Source organism: Chrysemys picta, chromosome 7 (assembly GCF_011386835.1).
Source record: "Chrysemys picta bellii isolate R12L10 chromosome 7, ASM1138683v2, whole genome shotgun sequence".
NCBI classification, from domain to species: domain Eukaryota; kingdom Metazoa; phylum Chordata; order Testudines; family Emydidae; genus Chrysemys; species Chrysemys picta.
The window spans coordinates 47,672,451-47,695,042 of record NC_088797.1 but is presented as its reverse complement, the minus strand read 5'-3'; the positions used below and the strand labels follow the sequence as shown (position 1 = coordinate 47,695,042).

Genomic DNA, 22,592 nt, shown 5'->3' with positions numbered 1-22,592 from the left:
AGCAGTGGTGGTGGAAAACTTGGTCTGCTAGAGAGAGACTCAGTGGCAAGGAATTTTCTCAAAACATGAAGAAAGCAGAGACTTTTTTCCTGTTGTCAGAGAGGGAGCAAAATCATGCCACTAGAGCAGTGGTTTTCCACCTGTGGTCTGTGGGTCCCTGGAGTCCACAGACTATGGCTAAGAGGTCCGAGAAAGGCTGTCGTTACCATAGAACAGTGGTTTTCAAGCTATGGTCTGTGGACCCCTGGGTGGCCGCAGACTACGTCTAAGATTTCCAAAGGGGTCCACACCTCCATTTGAAATTTTTTCAGGTTCCACAAATGAGAAAAGGTTGAAAACCACTGCACTAGAGGGTTTCCAGACTGTTTCCACAAACCCCAACTGCCTCCACGCAATCCCAGAACATGACACCTCTCAGAACAAGGGGCTATCAACTTAAAGAGAAGATCACCACATCTGGGATGTTCTCAGAGGCCAGAAAAACAGCAAGTCCCAAGCCCAGCAGCCTCCTTCCAAGAATGCAGCCCATTCAGACAAGGGAGGCATTGACCACAATCAGGGCCACAACCCGTGACCCTGGCCCCTCTCCTTCCTGGATAGAGAGCACCTGGGTTGAGGCACAATGGTGGGTGAGGGAGATGCACTGTTCTCAACTCCAACAATATCGTCTTCAGCAGGAGACTGCACTGTGTTTGCCTACTTAAGAATCTGCAATTCTCAAGGATTGGCGAATTCCCCCAAGTCCCCTTGCCTACACCTGGAGAACCGAGCCAGGAGGCCCCCGAAAAACAATCCACTTAATCATTTTGGGGAAGCTCATCAGTTTGAATCACCGTGTTGACAAATGGCTCTAGCGCGCAGGGGAGAAATGGTCCTCAGAGAGAGACAAGGTAGGGGGAAAGACAAGACCTACACAGCAGAAGGGAGGGAGGCAGACAGTGCGCGTGGATGGGGAAGGGGACAATGAATCAGGGAGATAAGAGCCCAGAGTTCTCACACACACCAGACAGCTCTCTCTGTCCATGTCCGAGACAGAGGCTTGTCAATCTCACTACAGAGGCATACCGCTGGGGTTATCATACAACTACCTTGGGCAACCATCGGTCAACTACCTGACATTCAGCCATCAGAGATCAGACATCACAGACAACCTGCAGACCTACAACCAGCTGCTTCCAAACCCTCAGATCTCTGCCTGCCCCCCCACTCAGCATTTTAGCCTCCAATACAGACAGACAGGGCAGCTCAGGCATGGGACATTCCACTGTACACAGCCACCATAGCTGCACAATCCCTGATACTGCAAGAGCCCCTGGGAGAACAGCTCCTCAGCCGCCTCTGGGGAGACAACAGAGCAGAGAACTCCGGGGGAGACAGGCCAGCTCAAGGTAATGGGAGAGAGAGCCCTTCGCTTCTAGATCACCCCATCAAATCCAGACCAATAGGGACCAAAACTGAGACATGTTGGTCTGTGGCTCCTACATGAAATGAGTTGGTGGATCTCAGTCTAGTTCCCAGTGCACTTGTATCTGCATCACACAACCACTCAGTGACCCTTGTTGCCAGGCTTAGTAGAGCTATCAAGGACTGACTCGATCCTGGAGAAAGGTATCCCGCCATGCCCCACAGGGCAAGTTGGCAGAGCTGCGTAGCAACGCTTTGCACAGCTGCGCCCTTGGCTCTTCCTGCTCTAGAGAGAGGACTAACCCAGCGCCTTTCAGCAGCACCGAATTCACTATGCTTAGGAAGCAGAGATGGCATCTGTGCCCTCTTGGTCCTGGGTTTCTCCTTTAACTACAGTTGGTGAGGGACTGAGAGCTGAGCCCTGCAAACTCATGCCACCTAAGGTGACAAATCTTGCCTGCATCTGCTCAAATCAGTGTGTGATTCCATGGTGGGGGTGGTGTGAGTCAGAGGGAAGGTGCAAATTACACCAGTCGGTTACAGTGCCCATCTCCAATCCCACTTTCTACAATACAGAAACTCAGAGACCAGCTGGTTGGGTGGTAATTATGGCAGCTTCACCTGCCTTGGGGACAGTGTGGGACACGCTCCTCCTTGCAAGAGGCATAAGTCAAAAGAGAAGGAGCAGTGAGGCAGGCCTGGGGCGCTCACCTCCTGCATGATGCTATCCATGGGGAGGACAGCTGGGATGCAGAGGCTGAGGGCTCAGCAGCACTGGGCCTGCTTCCCCATTAATGTGGCGAACAGGGCCTCGAGAGTGCAGCCCTTGGCCTCCTCCAGTCCTGGGCTTTATTGGAAACACCCCACAGCTGTTCTGCTCCCAGGAGGAACCAGCTAAGCGGCTCCACCACGAAGCCGCCCAAGTCCAGTCCAGTGGTAGGAGGGTTCCCCTCTCTCCTTTAGCCAACCCCTGGACTTTCCAAAGCGATCTCAGCCTGATTCAACTCGAAATCATGCCTCCAATTTTGTGCTCTCTCTCTCTCTCTCTCTCTCTCTCAACTGCCTGTACTGTTCTCCCACAGCAGATCTGTACCTCACAGGATTCCTTGCCCTTCCTTCCCCTCACTCCCACACACTCCTAGAGATGCACTTTGATGCCGCAGCATAAGAATATTTTTTTTTTTTTAAAGGCAGCTGTAAATGTACAAAGGGACTCTCTGAAGCAATGCTAGCTACCCTGCCATGGAGCAGAGATCTGGTTCAAACAGCACATTGCTGCCACCCTGTGCCACACAAGGGACCTGCGTGCGGAGCTCTGCTATGGAAAGACCACCACATTTTCTTCAGACCATATTTTTGGAGCTAAGCAGAGAATGGAGCCCAATTTTGGAAAAGAAGGATCAGTGAAAAACCGGTCAGTATTGTTATCTGATTCCTGTAATAAAGAGATACACTACTAAACAGATTCACATGTGGATTGCAATAACCTCCTGGCCACCTAGGATTTCAGAGCTGTCACTACATTGCAAACCATTTGGAACTTTATGGCAACAGAGGATACAGAACTCATCAGACCCTACTTTCTCCAAATTACCTGCCACTTGAACCACATGAGACTCCGTCAGCAGTACAGGACCTATGACACACAGCTGAGCATTCTGGATTCCCTGCAGAGTTACACATTCCAGCATTAGGGGATGGAACTCGACTCCCCACTTCACATCCAAAGCTGCTTTTTCAAAGGTTGATCTCCAACTGCAGAATGCCAGGGATCTACACTACACCAGCCCATGCAGTCTTGACAAGGCTGGGAAAACATACAGAGAACACTTCATCCAGGCAGATGTGACTATTGTTTCTAGAAGGATGTAAAGCCCTGGAAGGAGAGGAATTATTCAATCCCTTAAAGTATAACTAGGAATCACAGCTGAAATTGAGCAAAGGACAATTTAGGCCAAAATATCAGGGAAAGCTTGCTAACAGTGAGATCTATACAACTGTGGAACAGTCTCCCAAGGGACAGTGAAGAAGCCCCACTGCTTGAATCATTTAGAACTAGACAAAGCTGTGGAGAATAGCCTGCAGGATCCAATCCTGGAATGATTCCTGAGGACATTGGCTCAATTATTATTAAAGTACTGATGAGTCTGAAAGATGGAAGAGATGTCTCCTCACACGCTGTCACTGCAGGAATCTGTGTCACGATTCTGAGACTGTTGCTTTAAGAAGTGACTAAAGAGCATTTCAGCAGAAGCCAAGCTCCAGGAAAATGAAACATCCTTTCAATCCCTTTATTTAAGTGCTCACAATTCCTGTTTTGAGGCAGATAAAACAAAGATAAATACTGAGTGAAGTAAATTAAGCTGTAAGTATAGAGGATTTTATTAAACAAAAAGCAAACTGCTAGAAGCACAGCCTTGGCAGCTCACTGTTTGTTTGGTTTTTTTTAATTTTTAAGTGAATTTAGCAGGCAATCTTCTGTTTACTTTGAATAATACATGCATCAAGATTGCCCTGTGGCTTTGGAACTGCAATTCAGACCCTTCTCCAGCAGGTGGAGATAGGGACCTATATTTGGGATTAGCATTGTAGGTCCCAGGAGAATAGTGGGTGACCTGAAGAAGAGATCTGTGTGAGCATGAAAGCTTGAATCTCTCACCAACAGAAGTTGGTCCAATAAAAGATATTCCCTCTTCCACCTTGGCTCTACAACTGGGATTGAAAGTATTCGATTTTAATTGGTGTCAAATATTGATTTTTCTTCTGTTAAATTCTTTCTCCATTATTCTGAAAATATCATGTAGGAGCTACTAAGTGTGTGCGTTTCAAAGAGCGTTTGGTGGTTAGTTAATGTCCGTAGCAAATAATTCAACCTTTCATGAGGCTGTCACAGCGGGGTCATGGGCGTCCAGACCTAGTGGTCAGAGTTACAGTCCACCGTCATGAGACAGAGTCAGCTGGGTCAGATACTGGGAAGTCAGAACCACTGGACACTGGGACCAGAGTCAGGCCAGGTCCGGATACCAGGGATCACAGGTAGGAGACAAACTGGAGATCAGAATCACAAGCCAGCTGCCAGGAGTCACGCCGGTCAGGATGCCAGGAAATCAAGCCAGAGCTGGAGCCAGAAACACAAGGCACAACAGTCCAGAGCAGGATGGAGCCCAGTTGTTCAAACAGCTTCCTGTTCCAATCCTGCTGCCTTACATAGGGCCAGCAAGCCAATCAGCTGCTCCTGGACTCTGCCAACAGGACCTCAGGGGTGGAGCCTCAAACTGGGGCTGAGGTTCATGAGTCCCAGGCTAACAGGTGGAGGATTGAGTGGAGCCACTCCCCATGACCCCAGGCTTGAGACCTGAGGGTCATGACAGACACAACAGTGCAACTATCATATCCTGTAAGCAGCGGTGTGATCAAATATTTATTTTTTTACTTCTTCAGGTGTCAAAAACAATAAAAGTGCACACATACACAAATCTACAGGTGCCTCATATTTAAACAATCCTAGAATGACAGAAATCACTGCCCAGCAACATGAAGTACTCCTATATAGTTAATGCTTCAACTCACCCAGACAGTCAATCAAACAGGTAACAAACTAATTCAGGCATGAAATAAGAAATCGGCGTAGGAAGTCGGTGAGGCCAAGAACTTACCAAGATTCAAAAAGGAATTGGACATGATTATGGGTAACAAGAAGAGCCGGAGTTGTTGTTATTAAACATTAAAATTTGGGAAGGGATATTAAACCTCAGGCGTCAGGGGATAAGCCAATCTTCATCAGGGCATGTCTACACTAGAAACGGAAGTCGACCTATGTTAGGTAATTACTGCGGTGGCTGATGTCCACGCTATCCTGCTTCTGTCAATGGTGCGCATCCTTACCAGGAGCGCTTACACTGACTTAAGAGGGGCAGTGTGGGAGGCTGAGAACCCAGAGGCAGCTGGGCTCCTGGCAGGGAGCTGAGTGCAGAGCAGAGAGAGCCCGGCTCAGAGTTGGGAGCCTGGGCAGCAGCTGGGCTTGGAGTGGGACCCAGGGGGCAGCCAGGCTCTGAGCAGGGCAGCTGCAGGCCAGCTGGGAGCAGGAAGCCCGGGGGCAGCCAGGCTTTAGCTGGAGCCCCTCACCCACCCCAATGACAGCCCGGCTTTCTTGTCAATTTCACGGCTCCACCATGTACCCGTGAAATTGACAAGAATGACAGGCAACAGTCCATGTAAGCAATGCAGTGTCTACACTGCGTCACCCTAACTATACTGACATAGGCCCTATGGAGGTGGAGTTATTATGTTGGTGTGGTAGGGCACTTAAATAAGCGGGAGCAAGGCTGTAGCGTGCATACTGACAACTAGGGCGACGTAAGCTGCCTTACATCAACCTAACTCTGTACTGTAGACCAGGCCTTAGAGACCAGGATGAGACTAATGTGAGGGCACATTATCCTCATCTGCTACTGCAGGGTTCTTACACCTTCCTCTGCGACACCTGGTGCTGGCTCCTGTCAGAAACAGGACAGCAGGCTAGAAGGACCCTGAGTCTGATCCAGCCTGGAATGCCTATGTCTCCATGTTCCTTCCAAGCCTAAATAACAAACCAATATTAACACAGATCCAGAATGGCCATTCCCTCCCCTTTTAAAATCCTGCATGTCTGCACAAAATTCAAGTCACTGAACCAAGAAAACAAATTGCAGATGTGTAGAAGGCAAGTTTTGTGTGAGTGCATGAAAATCAGGCTTTGGGGATTGGGGCCATCACTGCAGTGTCTGCGTCTGTCCTACACACTCGGGCGGTGCTCAGAGAATCATCTTATCCACCAGTCAGGAGCCAGGGAAGGATAAGTCTCTGATAGACATTCACTGGAGCTTTATCCAGACCACTCTGAAACAAATCAAGCAACAGGGCTTCTCCCCTCTCCCTTGGGGAGACAATTCCACATCCTAAGAGATCCCCCACCCTAGCAGGACGTTTTTCCTACTGTTCAGTCTTTAGTTAATATCCTCCCATTCCTCCTATTTACACCTTTTGGGACACCCCAAGCAACACCCCGGCCTCTTTCTGGGTGTAGACACCTCCTCATTTATGGACTGTCCTGACACCTCCTAAGCCCTGTGTGCATGAGATAACTGACCCTTTGTTGCTGCCAATGGCTGGGACCAACACCTGGTACTTAACACGCTCGCACCCAACAGGATTGCCTCCCGGGGGTCGGGGATCTAAACAGCTTAGAACAGAGAGTGCCACGTACAGCATGGTAGGTCCCACTGTCCTCCCTGCCCCCAGCCACCCAGAGGAAGTGCATCCTCTGCCCACAGAGCCCCAGGCAGGCAGCCAGACAGCTATTTCCACTGTCTCATGACAAAGACGTCTATTTCTGGCCACTGGCCACCATCAGGAACACTGGGCCAGCCCCGAACAGGAGCAGATTCTCCTACCGAGCAGAGACGGTCCCTTCTGGGGAGGAGGCTCTGAATCACCCCAGAGGCAGGGAGAAGGGATGAGTGGGAACATAGGAAGGGGGCAGCAGGGTGGGGAAAGATCCCTTCTTTTCTGCAGTCCCGATTTGGAAAATAATATTTCTGGATGCTCCCTGGGGCCCTGGTGAGAGGCAGCACCCCCAAGGGGGACAGCTGGTGCATTGGGGGACTGATGGTCCGGAACTACAGACACATCAGAGATGGGTGGTGTCCCTGGAGCACGTTTGCAGGCAAGGCCTCTCTCATCCTGCACTGCAAAGCCTGCCTCAGCAGTCAGCAACTGGGCACGTCCAGGGGACAAGGACCTGATCTGCACACAACAGGGCAACCTTTCCCCGGGCTGAAATGGGCACTTGGGATGGGAACTGGGTAGGAAGGTGTCATGGGTGCCCCACGGCTGTTCCTCAGCCTTCCCTGCAAGGCAGAATGGCTGGATCCACTGGCCCTGATCCACTTCCCCACTTTCAGCCTGCCCCCCAGAGCTGTGCCACATGACCCGCAAGAGGTGTTCGGCCCCTTGCACTGGCTCATCCCCGCACATCAGCACCACATTGGCTCCACAGGCCCTGGGGAGCCTTGGCACCAGGAAGGGGGTGGGGCAGATGTGCCCCACAAGGCACAAACACAGGTGCCAGCTAAGAGCACGGCCCCTGTCATGCGCTCTCGACCTCCAGGAAGGGATCCAGTGAAACGCACTGTTTTATCAGCTGATATCGGCAGCCTTTTCCCCACCAGACTGTTTGATCACTAAGCACTGCTCAACGTACCAGGTACGTGGGGCTGGACACACCTACACTGCTGCCCCCCATACCAGGCATGCCCTCCGTGAAGTGATGACGTTCCAAATGTACCTGGTGCGGGGGTGGCACTGAGACACACATCTGGGCTGTTTGCTCAGCCATGCTGGCTCCAGCTTGCCCTTGGACTGTTGGCAGAGGGAACCTTGCTGCTTCCCAGTTCTAGCACAGCTCGATGGAGCAGGACTGAGAGATGCAGAGCTGGTTCTGTATCAGGTACTCATATGGCCCCCAGCTCCACAGCAGCCATCGCAGTGCCTCCTGATCCCAATGTCTTTGTCCTCACAACCCCCAATGTACAGAGGGGAAACTCAGGCACAAAGCGGCTGTGACTTGCCCAAGGTCACCCAGGGAGTCTGGCAGAGCCAGGAACGGAGCAGGCCTCCCAGACTGGCTCTCTAACCACCAGGCCTCCTTCCTTTTTAGGACTAAACCTTCCATTGCTGTTTCCCAAAGAGGTTTTCCAGTGGAATCCAATCTCAGCTAGGCTTTTATTTTAGTGTCAGTCAGGTGCACAGTGGGGGAGGGGAACGCCCAGCTCCTTGCAGAGCCAGGAACCCAAATCCAGCACCCTGCTACTGCATGAGAACCAAGCATTTAGGTGGAAACTCCTACAGCTGATCAGGTCTGCCACAGCACCACCTATCTGAGCTGGCTTTGGGCTAGCAGCTGCCTCAGTTCCCATCCCCCCTTGGGCTTCCCAATACCTTTGGCACAGGCTTTCATATGTTGAGTCACACCCCTTTTTGGGGCCAAGGTTTATTAACAAAGGTCACAAGGAAACCCAAGAATTCCCCTAACCTTCCTAACTGGCTCCCAACCCTCAGCAGCTGCTGAGTCCTGGGCCTGCTGAAGTGTCCCCCTGGCAGGCTTGTTCTCCCCACTCCAGCCTTCCTCACTGGCTCCAGCTCCGTGCAGGCTGTCGCCTGGGAGCTAAGGCACATCTCTTGCTGTAGAGCAGCTCAGGAAACCCTCTTGTTCCTCTGAGTCGCTCCCTGCTCTACATCAGGCAGCACCTCCCAGGGTTTCCTGCCTGGAATCTCCCTGCTCCTCCCTTCCACTCTACAGCCTTCTCTCATCTCCAACCTGAAGGTGGATTTTAGTCACATGACCTGTCTCTGCTCATTCCCTCCACCTGGGGAGATGATTAAAGGGTGTCCCCTGTGGAGCAGAGCCCATCTCCCCTTAAAGGGCCAGTCACCCTGTGACAGGACCCAACTCCCCTTTGACTTCAACATGGGGGTTTCCAGGATTGAGCCCAACCCCTCAGTAAATAACAAACCTTCTTTTACGCAAGTATTGCTACAAAAAGAGGGATAAGAGGGGAACAAACCCAAGCAATGCTGGCAGAAGCATGCAGAACATAGTGCAGAGTTTTCTATATGGTGGCAGCTTCGGGACTCAGCTGGCAATGGTGCTCAGGATGCACAATGGAATGGCACTTGGAGCTTGGTGGGCTAAGAGACAAAGGCAAGCAGAACCATCTCAGGACCTCCCCTTTCAGATCATGGCTGTCGTCCGAGGATACTGCCTGCACACCCACCCTGTGCACTAACACAGAGAGAGACCAGACTATACCCAGCGGCACGCCCATTCCTTAGCAAGCTGCTGATGCTCACCTCCAATGGGCCCATAGCGTCAGGCTCCATCACCCATGCTCCTGCTTTCTCCCAGGCTGCCCCACAGGGGGGCACTCGCCACAAACATCCATAAAGCCCCTTCTTTGTTCTCCTTCAAATCCCTCCTGAACGCTCTCCTTTGCCCATGTAAAACTGGACCTTGGCTGGGCTGCTGAGACCACAGTCTATCTCTCAGACCAACGCTGGCTCACTGTTTCCATATACTCCCCCCTTGTCTGTACCCACCTGTTGTCTCTTGCCTTCTACTCAGATTCTCAGCCCTTTGGGGGCAGGGACCGTCTTGTTGTCCTGTGTTTGTACAGTGCCTGGCACAATGGGGTCCTGGTCCATGCCTAGGGATCCTAGTGGCTAGCGTAATACAAATAATAATAATGATAATAGTCCAGAGAGGAGGGTTTCGGCACCCAGCAGAATAAGGGACAGGAGGTCTGTAACTGCCCCCAGCTCCCTGCAATTGAAGTTCAGCACTAAGGCCAATTCTGGCCCTCTCCTTTGCTTCTACAGCACCTTCCCTCCAAGGATCTCCAAAGGTCTCACAGCCTATCCTTCCTGGACAGACCCAAAAGATCAGCTTAGACACATGTAGGAGCAACCGCACTTATTCCCGCATGGGCCGGGGAACCCATCCCAGAGGAACGATACCACAGTGAGGAGCAACAGACAGAGAGTGTCTTAGAACCAGCACTTGGCAATTCGGTCTTTGCGCAGAAGCAGGGCTACTTGAATGAAAACAGTCACCAAGGAAAATGTACAAAGCTGTCTTTATCCCACAGCACCCCCTACGTTTGGAGCTGCTTTGATGTGCTCCAACAGGAAGATCAGCAGGTATTCTTCAGCTAAGGCTTGGTGCCCATGCTGCATTCTAGTCCTGCTGTTCTAAGACCATGACCTAGACTCCCCTTTGTTCATAAGGAATAAGTGGGGATTAAGAGTCCACAGGAGCACTCATTGTTCTGCCAGCTTCTCAGGTTTCCCCAACAGCCAGAGGCCTGCTGGCAAACAGGGAGGGGGGAGGTGATGGGTCTGCTTCCAGCAGCCCTTCCAGCTGCTCTTTGGAACTCTGGAAAAAGAAAGGGCTTGGGGGTGGCGCCTCCCGGGCTCCCAGCCAAGTCTCTGCTGATTTGTGAGCTGGGTAAAGCCAGAGGTGATTGGGCCTGACATTTTCCCAGTTGGATGGCAGTGGCAGAAGTCTCTCAGTGAAGCACACAAGAGGCCCACACCCGAGCAGGATGGGGAGAAGCCTTAGAGCTTGGCCTCTCCGACTAACCCATTACAATCAGCTAGGCCCACAGGCAGGAGAGACCTAGGCCACCTGAATCCAGCCTCTTCAGAGTAAAGCAGACGGACAGGGCCAGCTCTGGCTTTTTTGCCTAGGGTGGCAAAAAAGCCACCCGCCGCCCTCCCCCCCAGCCCTCCCCAGCGCGGCAGGGGAGGGCACCGAGCCCCGCCGCGGGCCCGCAATCCCCAACTGGCCGGAGCACCGGGGGGAGGGCAGCGAGCCCGGCCGGGGCTCTCCGCTCTCCCCGGCGGCCAGAGCGCCGGGAGGAGGGTGGCAAGCCCACCGCGGCCCCGCTCTCCCCGACCGGCCGGAGCGCCGGGGGGAGGGCGGCAAGCCCAGTCGCGGCCCCGCTCTCGGGCCGGAGCGCCCCGCCGCGCCACCCCCCTCCAGGTGCTGCCCCAAGCACATGCTTGGTGGGCTGGTGCCTGGAGCCAGCCCTGCAGACAGATCTCCAGCCTCCCTCATCCCCTACCTGGGCTCTACTCAGCTTCCCTTCTGCTACAGTGTCCCACAGGCTGCAGACCTCACTTCCCTCCTGCTCCCCTCTGCACCCAAGCCTGGGTGCTTTGGAAACAATGGGGAAGGGTGATGGAGCCTCACTGCAGGGGTTAGGGTGGGGTGGAGAAGGGCAGTAAATGGCAGTATTCTACTCAAGCTTCACCCACAGCCGCAGACTAGGTGGGTGTTTCTGTTAAAATAATTAGCAGTGGAATAGGTCCCTTTCACTTGCCATCATTAGACTTCAGAGTCAACTCCCGCTCAGATGGATGGGGGCAGCTCACGCTGGTGGAAGTATCAGATATTGAAGCACCTGTACAAAGACCAGGTAATTTTACAGACAGGATTGAAGGGTGGCTCTGGGAAACAGTCTTTCCCCAGCCAATGCCAGCAGCTTGACTGAGTGACAGTCTAGACTCTAGCCATTCCACTGCCACAGCTACAGCCATGTGCTTTGCCAGTAGCTGGGCGCTCTTTGTGCCCCTCTGCGAGAGTTTAGCACTGCAGATCCACAGAACGATGGATTTCCTCACTACTCCTCTGTACTGCCCCGTCAGCCATCCACACCCTTCCAATCTGTGCACCCCCATGCCGCCCGCACTCCTCCAATCCCTGTGCCGCCCGCACCCCTGCTCCCGTGCCATCCGCACCTCTCCATTCCGTGCGCCCCCGTGCTGCGCTCACTCCTCCAATCCGTGAGCCCCCATGCTGCCCGCACTCCTCCAATCTGTGCGCCCCCGTGCCGCCCGCACCTCTCCAATCCGTGAGCCCCCTTGCCGCCCGCACCCCTGCCCCCGTGCCACCCACCCCTTTCCATTCCCAGCGGCCCATGCCACCTGCACCTCTCCATTCCAAGCACCCCATGCCACACACTCCCCTCCAATCCGTGCGCCCCCGTGCCGCCCGCACCCCTCCAATCCGTGCGCCCACACTCCTGCCCCCATGTCGCCCGCACCCCTCCATTCCGAGCGTCCCGTGCCGCCCGCACCTCTCCATTCTGAGCGCCCTGTGCCACCTGCACCTCTCCATTCCGAGCACCCCCATGCTGCCCTCACTCCTCCAATCCGTGCGCCCGCACCCCTCCATTCCAAGCGGCCCATGCCACCCGCACCTCTCCATTCCGAGTGCCCCCGTGCTGCCCGCACCCCTCCAATCCGTGCGTCCCCATGCTGCCCACACCCCTCCAATCCGTGCCGCCCACACCCTTGCCCCCATGCCGCCCGCACCCCTCCATTCCATGCGCCCCCATGCCGCCCGCACCCCTCCAATCTGTGCACCCCCTGTACCGCCCACACCCCTCCAAGTCGTGCGCCCCCCATGTCACCCGCACCCCTCCAATTCATGCGCTCCCCGTGCCACCCACACCCTCACCTCGTCCTAGTAACCACACACACGCATCCCGTCACCTTTCCTAGCAACCATGTGCACACACGCAGAGGGTGGAGATCATCTCTGGCTCCCTGAGCCATTCCTCATCTCACGCAAGCACTGTTATTTTGGGGACGATCATCTCACAAATCAATCTATTTTCCATCTAAATCCCCCTCTTTCTACTGGGGCAGCTTCACGTCCCAACAGCAACACCCTATTCAAAACCGGTTTCCTTATCCCATGGGAGAGGGCAAGCAGCTGCCTTTCATTTACAGCCTGGACACTGGCAAAGGAGTTCGTTCACACAGGCTGATGCCATGGGGAGTTTTTTGATCATGCTGCAGTAACTTGGCCTGGCTTGTCTTTGAAAGTCTGCTGGCAGGCATCACGGGTACTGTGCTATGCTCCCATCAAACACTGCACTATTTCTGGCAATGGACCAGGGCTCTCAGGCAGGCTGTGTTATCCAGTAGCTGGAACAGAGGACTGTGAGTCGGGAGTGCCAGGTTCTATTCCTAGCTCTGCCATTGACTCGCTGTGTGATTTTGGACAAATCACATTGCCCCTCTCTGCCTCAGTTTCCCCCTCAGTAAAACAGGGATATCCCCCCACCCCATTTCACATGGGTGCTTTGATGCATTGCTCTTATACAATTCATGAGTGTTTGAAGGTGTTTGGATGGACGATGCTGTAGAAGTGCAAAGTATTATTATTTTATTAACAATAATATCATGCAACTCCAGGAACAATGGGGCCCTGATTCTGCCTGGGGCCTCTGGGCACTACACCAATAGAAATCATAATTCCCACAAGCACAACAACAAGCACTGAAGTCAAAGGGGGGTTATGGTGCTCAGCCCTGCCCAGAATCACATCCTGAGTGCTGATGAACGGTGCCAGATGAACAGCGCTGGAGACCAAGGTCCCCCCGTTATTACCCAGCACACAAAGCAGTTGGCATTGCTGCTGGCGATGCCCCACCCATGGGAAGCTGGGGACACCTCAGAGCAAGAAGGAAAACTGATGTGGAGAGGTGGGAGCTGAACCAGCTCACAGCAGCAGGGGAAGATCCTCCCAAAGGCCACCATGCCCCACATCCCCCCAGCGGAAGCAGCACTAAGGCCACGTCTACACCCGGATCAGCAGGTAGTATTCGATCTATCGCGTCTCGTCTAGACACGATAAATCGATCCCCGAATCGACACCCATACTCCACCTTGGCAGGAGGAGTAAGCGGAGGCGACGGGGGAGCCATGGCGGTCGACTTGCCGCCGTGAGGTAAGTCGAACTAAGATACTTCGACTTCAGCTACGTGAATAGCGTAGCTGAAATTGCGCATCTTAGATTGATCCCCCCCCTCAGTGTAGACCAGCCCTAAGAAACCAACGTGTTGGGTGGAGCCCTGGGTTCAGTGTGGGGCTGAGCTCAGTCCTTCCAGATCAACCAGGAGACTGGAGAATTGCTCCTCGCTGGAATTAGTTATCCAAGAGCTCTGCTGTGAGTGCACCCCAGAGCCCCTGCATCTCTCTTCCCCCTGGAGAACCAGCTCGCCTCTGTGAAGCATGAGGGGTGCCTTCCCTTTTCCCCAGCTAGGGCATTGCCGGACCAGCGGAGAATGATCTGACATGGCCAGAGCCAAACAGATCCCAAAGCAGTAATTCGGACTGGACCTAGGGACCCTGCAATGCAGCCACCTCTGGGATGGAACAGGGCACTAACCAAGATAATACTGCATCCCATCAAAGCTGAAAGGGGAATTTAGGGAGACAGAATGTCCACTGGCTGGGACTACAAACGATACCCCTGCAGGGTGAGGAAGGTGACCAGTGCGGAGGGTCAAAAGGAGCTGTGCAGAGCCCCATCTCTCAGCTTACCCAAGGGCAATAAATCCTGTTTGAACGTGGGGTGTAAAACGGGGGTCTGCAAACACGATGGGGCCAGCTGGAGAGGAGGGAGTAGAACCGGATGAACAAGGGACGAGCCAGTGGAACTGTGTTTGCAGAAAGCAGCTTTCAAAGGCACCTTTACAAAACTTTCCTAACAAGATGTGTTGAGTGCTATGTGCAGACCATTGGGGGCAGGGGGGGAGGAGAAGGCCGTGTGCAGACCAGAGGGAGGAAGTGGGGAAAGGCTCTGTGAAGACCTTGAGGGACAGGGAGGTGAGAAAAGGCTGTGTGAAGGGGCAGGGAAGGAGGTGAGACATGTGCAGACATGACCAGAGCAGCCCTGTTGAATGAATGTTTCACAGATGCTCGGAAGCTCTTTCCTGGCAAGCTCCAGATAAACAAAGGCTTAATATAAAGTCCAATGACATTTTGCCACTTCTTATATCCTTAATACACACTGAGATTCCATGTTATTGCAGTAAAGGAGGAGCAGCCTGAGCTAAGCACCTTTCCCAGGGACAGGGCGCTGCTCTCCCTGGGTATCTGTGGCATGGCGGATGGAATTGTCCCAGCAGTGGTGCAGGTACCATGGCTCAGAACGTCTCTTACCAATGTGGTATTATGACCTGCCCCAGTGTAACCGATAACATTGGCAGGAGAGATTCAGGGTTACCACCACGCTGCCCAGCCTGCCTGTAAAGTCTGCTTTGGCTATTCAGTAGGTGGTGCTCCCACATTCCACCTTAGAGGTGGCTGAATCAGGGTCCCAGACATTAAATAACCCCACTAAAAGAAATTAAACTGATTCCAAAGGCATCTCCATGTCTGCTGCCAGGAGGCAGCCGGGAAGCCAGCAGGCAGATAATGGGGGGAAACAAGAGGATCCCCCCAGTATGCCAAGAGAGCAGGGGTTTCTCAACAGCTCCAAGCACATCCACACTGCTGACCCCAGCAACTGATCCAGAGCCTGTTTCCCTTCCCTGCTCAGACTGAGAGCTGCCAGATATACACTTCGCTGTTTAAAGAGGCACGGCCATGCCAGAGGTGCCTTTCATAGGACATTTCTCCCAAGAGCAAGCTCCGTGGCCAGCACTTGTGCATGCTTCCGTGGCTGTTACTAAAGAGATTCATGTTGGACTAAGGCATGGGACGTTGACATGGGAACAAGGACAATGTCAACAATCCCCAACAGCAGAATTAAGTCGGGGAAGCCGAGGGTTGACAACTGCAGTGAGAAGGGAGAGAGGAAGGGCTGCACACGTGAAGGCTGATCGGCTGGACAGAGTGGCCCTGTACTGAAAGTCCTGATTTTCCTGCTACCACTTGTGGAATATTCGTTCCCCGTAACTCAAGAGGTACCACTTGTGAACATGGGCCTGACTCAACAGCAGATGCTCCGCGCCTAGGAGCTCAGGGAGGGGAGATTATTCACAAACAGCCTGTTAATGTCCAATATTCAGCAATGGGCCAAAATAACAACAAAGCTTTCCAGCAGCATTTACAATCTGGGAAGAGTCCTTCGGTCACAGTGCACGGCAGTCAATCGCTCAGATCCCCTGCCAGCCCCAACTCTGTCACCATCCTAGTCCAGCCCAAACTTGTACCCACTTGGAGTCCCTCTCTCTTTCTCTTAGCCCGACTGTGCCACACTTTACAGGTGGCAGAAACAACCACCAACGCACACCCCCTGCCACATTGGCATAAAGCCAGCATCCTGGAGGCATGTCAGGAGAGGAAGTGGCAGGTCTGGGGCAGGAGTCTACTGCACTGTGGCTATTCTCTGCTTCCCACATCCTACATGGAGTTACAGGACAATGAGAGTAAAGGGGCCGGGCAAGGGGCAGATACGGGGACTGCTAGAGCGGCTTGTGGCCACCAAGCTGACTCCATGACAAGTGCTGTCAAACACACAAACTGAACGAACGGGTGCACCCAGGGGCTTTTTCCCTCCCATCTCCTCCAGCAGCAGTGGCCACAGGGGACCCTGGTAATGCTGGATGTAGAACGTTTGCAAACAGAAGTTCGAGGCATAAGTGGATGGCGTCCCCTTAACAGGAGAGGAACGTTGACAGTCAGGCTGAACAACACATTACACCTGTCTAAAGGTACCACCAGCCAACAATAAAACAGGGGTAGGCCTCGTACATTCAAGGCAGCTTCCTGCACCACAAGACCAGTCGCCCAAGTTCAGCAGGGACCAGAAAAGCCAAGCAAGAGCTATCAGTCTAAGCCCCAAGTCCAAGAGCCCCAACTCCCCAGCACACACACTCAGAGCTGCTGGCAGGTCTCGCTCAGCATTCCTGTCAGGTCACATTGGGTGTTGCTGAATCACTTGTGAGACTGTGTCTATATCACGGGCAGATGCCATTTAACAAGTCAGTCAATCATCCTACTTATCCCCCTGGGAATTAAGACTCAGGTTGGTTTACTGGCCATCTGGACTAGGTCAATCTCGGAATCCAAAGTACTAACCTGCTGCCTAGCATCCATTAGACAGTGATCTTCTCCCCACCTCCTGAAGAGTTTGAGCCAAAGAGAACCATTTTACTCTACAGGGAAGCCCATAATAGGCTTAGGATCTCATCAGAACTCACTAGCTGATCTTGCAATTAGCAAGCACCAGCAGAAAAGTGCAAACTGAAAGTCTCAAGCACTTCTGAGGACATAAATGTTTTCAAACCTCATCTCACAGGCCAGAGGTGGGGTAGGTTAGAGAAGGTTCAGAAACCAGGCATAGGCAAGCATGTAGTGGGAGGAAGAGACTATTTGCTTTTAACCATAGAGAATATCAAACGCCGGCCCAAAATGGGAGGCTGCCCTTCCATCTACAGCGGGATCTGGTATCCAATGCTTTACTCTCATGGTTTAGGACACCAGCCCCACTCCATAGAGAAGTACAGGGGTGTTCCACCCAGCAGAGGTCATATGGAGATTATGCTTATTCCTGCTCTCACTGAAACCCAACTCCTCAACACTTGCAATTGGACCTCCTCAGACTCCTGTCCCTACGGTGCCTCCATTGAAACTCCATGAGACCTAGCCCAGAGGATTAGCAAACTCACCTATTGGGATGCCTACAACTAGCCTGAGATCCCCCCAGATTGGGGCCTCTCTGCCATATACAGACTTGAGGCCCATATTTCAGAGCTCCGCCCAGTTCCCACAGCTGTGTCACCCATCCTGGAGGAGTATTAACAGCATGGCTTCCAGGCCTGGCCAGCTCCAAAGAGCTCCCATCTGGTTCTTACCGTGTGAGGGTTGTCATAGTAGACGCCGATGGAGCATAGCTTCGGAGAGATACTGCAGCTCTCCGTGAACAGCTTGCCACACTCGCCGTAGGGCCCCACTTTGAACTTGTACGCCAGGGTGATGTTGCGGATGGGGGGCGAGCCAGCACTCACAACCACCTCCGAGAAGAGCCCCGAATAGATGGCAAAGCCAAAGAGAGTCAGCAGCAGGAGCACAAGCAATGCCCCAATCAGTCCAAGGAGAACCCAGTCCGCCATGGCCCCTGGTGCCGCAAACTCCCCACACAAACTAGAGAGGAGAAAGAGGAGAGTTAAGCCAATCTTAGGAGACAGCGGTCTGCCTCAAAGCTACTTTCCAGCAACATCAGCCATCCTCCTCTTCCAATTCCTCTGCTTTCCACACAGCTGATGAATAAGTGAAACAGCAGCTAATGCCAGCTCAGAAGCACTCAACAAATTAACCCCACTCCCTGGTAACCATTCAGTTTTTGTAACCACATGCAAACTGTGCAACCTGAATGCCTCTTGGGAATTAAGAGGTTAAATGGCCAGGGGATTGGGAGGCACTGTTTGTTATCACCCAGTTACCAGAAGAGCACTGGTGCTCCACCCCCTTTCCCAAGATGTAACCAGGCGAGACCAACAACTAACCAGGTTGGGAATCCACGACACTGGAGGATTTATTTATGGTACAATGGACTAGGCAGAAGGTTAAGGACTACAGTGTAAGAGGTCATTTGTTTCTCATCTCGCCTACTGGCAAAGAGCTTTGTGGGAAGAGGCCCACTTCTTAAAGAGGGCTGGAGTATGATCAACGTGACTTTAAACTGTGCTTCACACCCCTCCCAAGACCAGATCACTCTAACCATACCACAGCCAAAAGAAGCAAAAGGCACAATGTAAAAGGTAACATCCTCGTTCGTTTAAGAGGCACTGTCAAGGTAGAACTGCTTTTATTTCTTCACCTGATTTTTAAATCTGAAAGAGCTTTTAAAATGGCAACTGACTTTCCACCATTTGTGCTGTTTGCTTGCTGTCTTCTCTTCACTTCAGGCAATGAAACTAGCGTGGTGAATTTCACTGGCTGGTTTTCACACACAAGCAGGTTGCTGTTGTGTTTAGCTTTCCAATAAGCCAGGGAGGATCGAATACAATAAAGAAAAGTTTTGATTTTATTTTCCCCATAACCCCATATCTATGCTCATGGGGTTTTGAACAGAAACTAAATTTGGGATCCAAGTTAAATTCAACAGCACCACAGGTGAAAACATTGGAAAAATTTATTTCTGAAAAAACAGTTCCACCGTGGCTGTTTGTTTATTCAGCCTCACATTGACCACAAATCCTGCTGCCATCCTCATCAATGCAAGCACAGCCAGGACCAAACACTTCAAAGTCAGCCAGATCCATCCCTGGTCTAACTCCACTCACTGCAGGGGGATTAGACTTGGGTGAATTTGACCCACCGTGTCTTATGTTCCAACTCACCTGAAAGTCAGAAGGTTAGAGCCAAGCAACAGCTCATGGTCTCTGCTAGACTCCTGACCAAGGATCCACGTTCCTAAAACAGGAGGGAGATAGTATCATTATTTCCTTTATTAAAAACTGCAGCATGAAAACCACCCTTCTCCCCCTCACACACACATACACTTACTTTAGAAATAAACAGCCACCCCAACCACTTTACACGTGTGTTGTTGTGCTCCCTTTTCGAAAGGAATCAGGATCAGTTCCCCCTGCCCTCTTGAGATGAATGGCATGTCCCCTTAGTTTGGGATTGTTTAGCCACATCAGAGGTGGCTGAGGAACTCCATTCAGAAAGAGATCACTTTGGAAAGCTGCAGATCTCCCTGCAGGATTGGAGAAGAATTTAAAAAGAAAGATTCAGATTTTGGAAAGAAATCTCTCTTCAATCAAACATTTCATGACAGGAAAGGCCAGATGGCATGGCTTGAGCTAGCAATAGCGCAAAGGGGCGCTCTGCAAACCTTCCCAATGCATCTCAAGATATGTCCACTCTGCAGCTGGGAGCATGCCTCCCAGTGCAGGGGACAGATTCATGCTAACTGTGCTCCAGCTAAAAATAGCAACATGGCTAGGTAGCATAAGCAGCGGCTCAAGCTAGCCACCTGACTACAAGCCTGCCCAGATCTCCTGGGTACATACTTGGGCAGCTAGCAAAGGGGCAGAACTTCAGCCAAATTCTGCTATTAATTAAATCTGGGGCAAATCTGCAGGAACTCCATTGAAATCAATAGTTATTCTGGATTTATACTCAGGTAACAGGGTGCAGAATTTGGCCCTATGTTTTTAATTGTTTCTAAAGTTTACTCAATACAAATGTTAGTAATCAAATCACACCAATTATACCACACCCACACACATAAGCCTCACACAAAAGAAAAAGAAGAAAGGAAGCTTGCCACACAGAACAACTGAGACAGGGCTACAATCTATGCTGGTCAAAAATTAGGAAGAGGCAAGCGAACCGAGCCCCCAAGTCGTTAATCAGCTAATCCACTGCACAGAGGTTATTGACAAGCACAGAAACTGGAATCTGTTATCAAATCCCATTTACCCCCTTCTCTACTCATACAGCTGTTCAGTTTCTCCCAAGTTCTCAACCTGTTTTGTTTATTTCAGTTGTGTTCTGCTTCCTGGTTCACGTGCACCAGCCTGATGAGGTCACAGCTCGTGCACAGTCTGGGAAGCCAACATGCATTTTTCCTTCCATTCCTTAAAGAGCCACTGATGCTCTATGAAAAACTTTGGAACACATTCACTTTGGCAGCAATTCTGCCTGGGTGTCAATGTTTTATCCAGAGGGAAAGGGGAAGGCAGTAGGGGGCTGTTTCTAGGATTCCAGGGATCAAAACAGATTCTCTGCTCCTTTCAGAGTTTGTCCACTCCAGCTTCTTATTCCGTACCTGAGTAGTAATCTCCTGTGACAACTGTTCAGCTAATTGTAATGACACAAACAAAGGATTATGGCTTCAGGTAAGGACTAAACAACTGGAATGGAATGAGCCCTTGGGCTTTGACGCCACTGGGATTCAACAATACTGGTTACAAATCAGGGCAAATCATGTTTGTTGATAGCCTGGTTTTCCTGACCAGCACGGACTGGGATTTTTTATTCAAATGAGATCCAGGCTCACTACAGACTCTTGGGGCTTCCCTTAAATTGGTAAGTGTTGGTTATTGTCAATTTTTGCTTCCATTCAAAGACTGACAAAGAAACACCTGTGTTCACAGCTAGAGAAAAATTAGGGGGTTTTATTTTAAATACTGTTTGGGTTTTCCTGAAAGTTGCACTGTAAGGAGTCTCACACACCCAGATACCATGGTGATGGGTGCTAGAGAAAAAACACAGAGAAAAGCCCAGGGCATTGGTGGGTCAGGAGATTTGGGGGGGGGGGGGGAGGGAGATGATCAATGCAGGAGGGGACACTGGGAACCCTCAGGAGAACTTTGGCATGCTGAGTGTTTGGCTGTTCCTCAAAGATTTTCTCTTCCTCAAACAAAAGAGATGTAGAAATCTTTGGGACTAGTCAAACACCTGGCCCAGCAAGACTGGCCCCACAGCGAGTCCCCTTCCTGGGGCACCGGATGCCACTCCGCCAGACACTCTGCTGGCCCCATGGAATCGAACTCTGCATGTCAATCCTCCTCCTTGGGAAACACTGGTGAAACCCTGGGATTGCCCAGCACATGTCGGTCCCCACAATGACCCACACCACACTGTGATCCACTGCAGGCTGGTCTACAAGGGCTTACAAGCTCTGAGTGTCAGTCTCCTCCCGAAGCCAGCAGGGATCCCCCGAGTGCCCGTCTCCCTCCCCTCCCCGGGATCCCCCGAGTGCCCGTCTCTCCCCCCCGGGATTTGCCGGGCCCGTCTCCCCGTGGGGTCAGTTCCGCTCCCCGGCCGCGTCCCGCGCTCAACTCACCCCGCGGCGGTGGCAGCAGGGCCGGCTCGGCGCTGTCCGCTCCTAGCTCAGTCTCGGGCGCTGCTGAGGCGGCGCTCGGGGGCGCGCCCGGGCAGGCGGGAGGGCGATCCCCCGCTTCACCACCGCCCCCGCACAGGAGCGCGGGGCCCGGCGGGACAGAGCGTGCGCGGGCACGGCCTGCCTGCGGGCGGGCTCCGCGCTGGGCGTGGCGCTACCCATCCCCGGGGGGTGCCTGGGTAGGCGGCACAGGGGGGCTCCTTGGTGGCCCCGCCACAGCCACGGGGCGGGGCTAGAGAGCGTCTCTGGGGTGGCCCCACCCTAGCCAGCTGAGAGCGGAGGTCTCTGGGGTTGTAACATCCCAGCCACAGGGGGGTCTCTGGGGTGGTGCCATCGCAGCGGCTGGGGGGGAGGGCGTATCTGGGGTGGCCCTGCCCTAAGCAGCAGGGGACGGGGTCTCTGAGGTGCCACTGCCTTGGTCTGGAGGGGTCGCTGTCTGGCCCCTCCTTGGACCCAGCCCCGTCCGTGGGTGAGCCTGAGGTGGCACCGCCCGTCTATGGGGAAGGGTAGGTTCTCAAGGCAACGTTGCAATCTGAGGGGCCTCGTCCGTCCCTGGGCTACCTCCCAGCTCTGCTCCCCAGCCAGCCCAAATGAGAGCCGGACACTGGGGGGGCAGAAGGGACGGGAGTGACACCCCACACGGTGGCAGCCTGGAGCAGGGTGACGGGGCAAAATCGTGCTGTTAGAAGAGCATCCAAGGCTGGGGCCATGCAATTTACGGAGCGGCCTTTCACTGTGGTGCTATAGGAGGAGATCTCTAGCCTTGTGTTGGGCTATCACAGATGCACGCCAGGCTGACACATTAGCATCCGAGGAGAGTACCCTAGTTCTGTAGTATTGGCTGAGTGACTCAGGGCAGACTGTGTTGCCAGAAGAGGGCTCCAGCTGGGCCTGGTGCAATCAAGAGATGGGTGCAGAAGCATCTGTGGAGTTCTCCCTCCCCCACCAGGCAAGGGTGGTATTCTCAGAAGAATAACCCCAGCCTAACACA

At 52.8% G+C, this 22,592-nt stretch overlaps 1 protein-coding gene across 6 annotated transcripts in view; it reads right to left on the bottom strand.

Annotated features, from left to right (window-relative positions):
* The window catches only part of TEX264 (testis expressed 264, ER-phagy receptor), a 125,405-nt gene extending 103,718 nt beyond the window's left edge, over window positions 1–21,687 (bottom strand). The window contains exons 1-4 of one of the 6 annotated variants that reach the window (XM_042861771.2): window positions 21,545–21,684; window positions 19,252–19,447; window positions 19,086–19,158; window positions 17,598–17,886 (exon numbers count right to left, since the gene is read on the bottom strand). In XM_042861771.2, coding sequence (XP_042717705.1) covers window positions 17,598–17,855 — 258 coding nt within the window. In that variant the 5' untranslated portion in view covers window positions 17,856–17,886; window positions 19,086–19,158; window positions 19,252–19,447; window positions 21,545–21,684. Of the gene's footprint in view, window positions 1–17,597; window positions 17,887–19,085; window positions 19,159–19,251; window positions 19,448–20,175; window positions 20,280–21,544 lie in introns of those variants that run through there. The other 5 variants (XM_065551357.1, XM_005285276.5, XM_065551358.1 and 2 more) reach the window with 5 other exon arrangements.
* Between the last annotated feature and the right edge of the window lie 905 nt (window positions 21,688–22,592).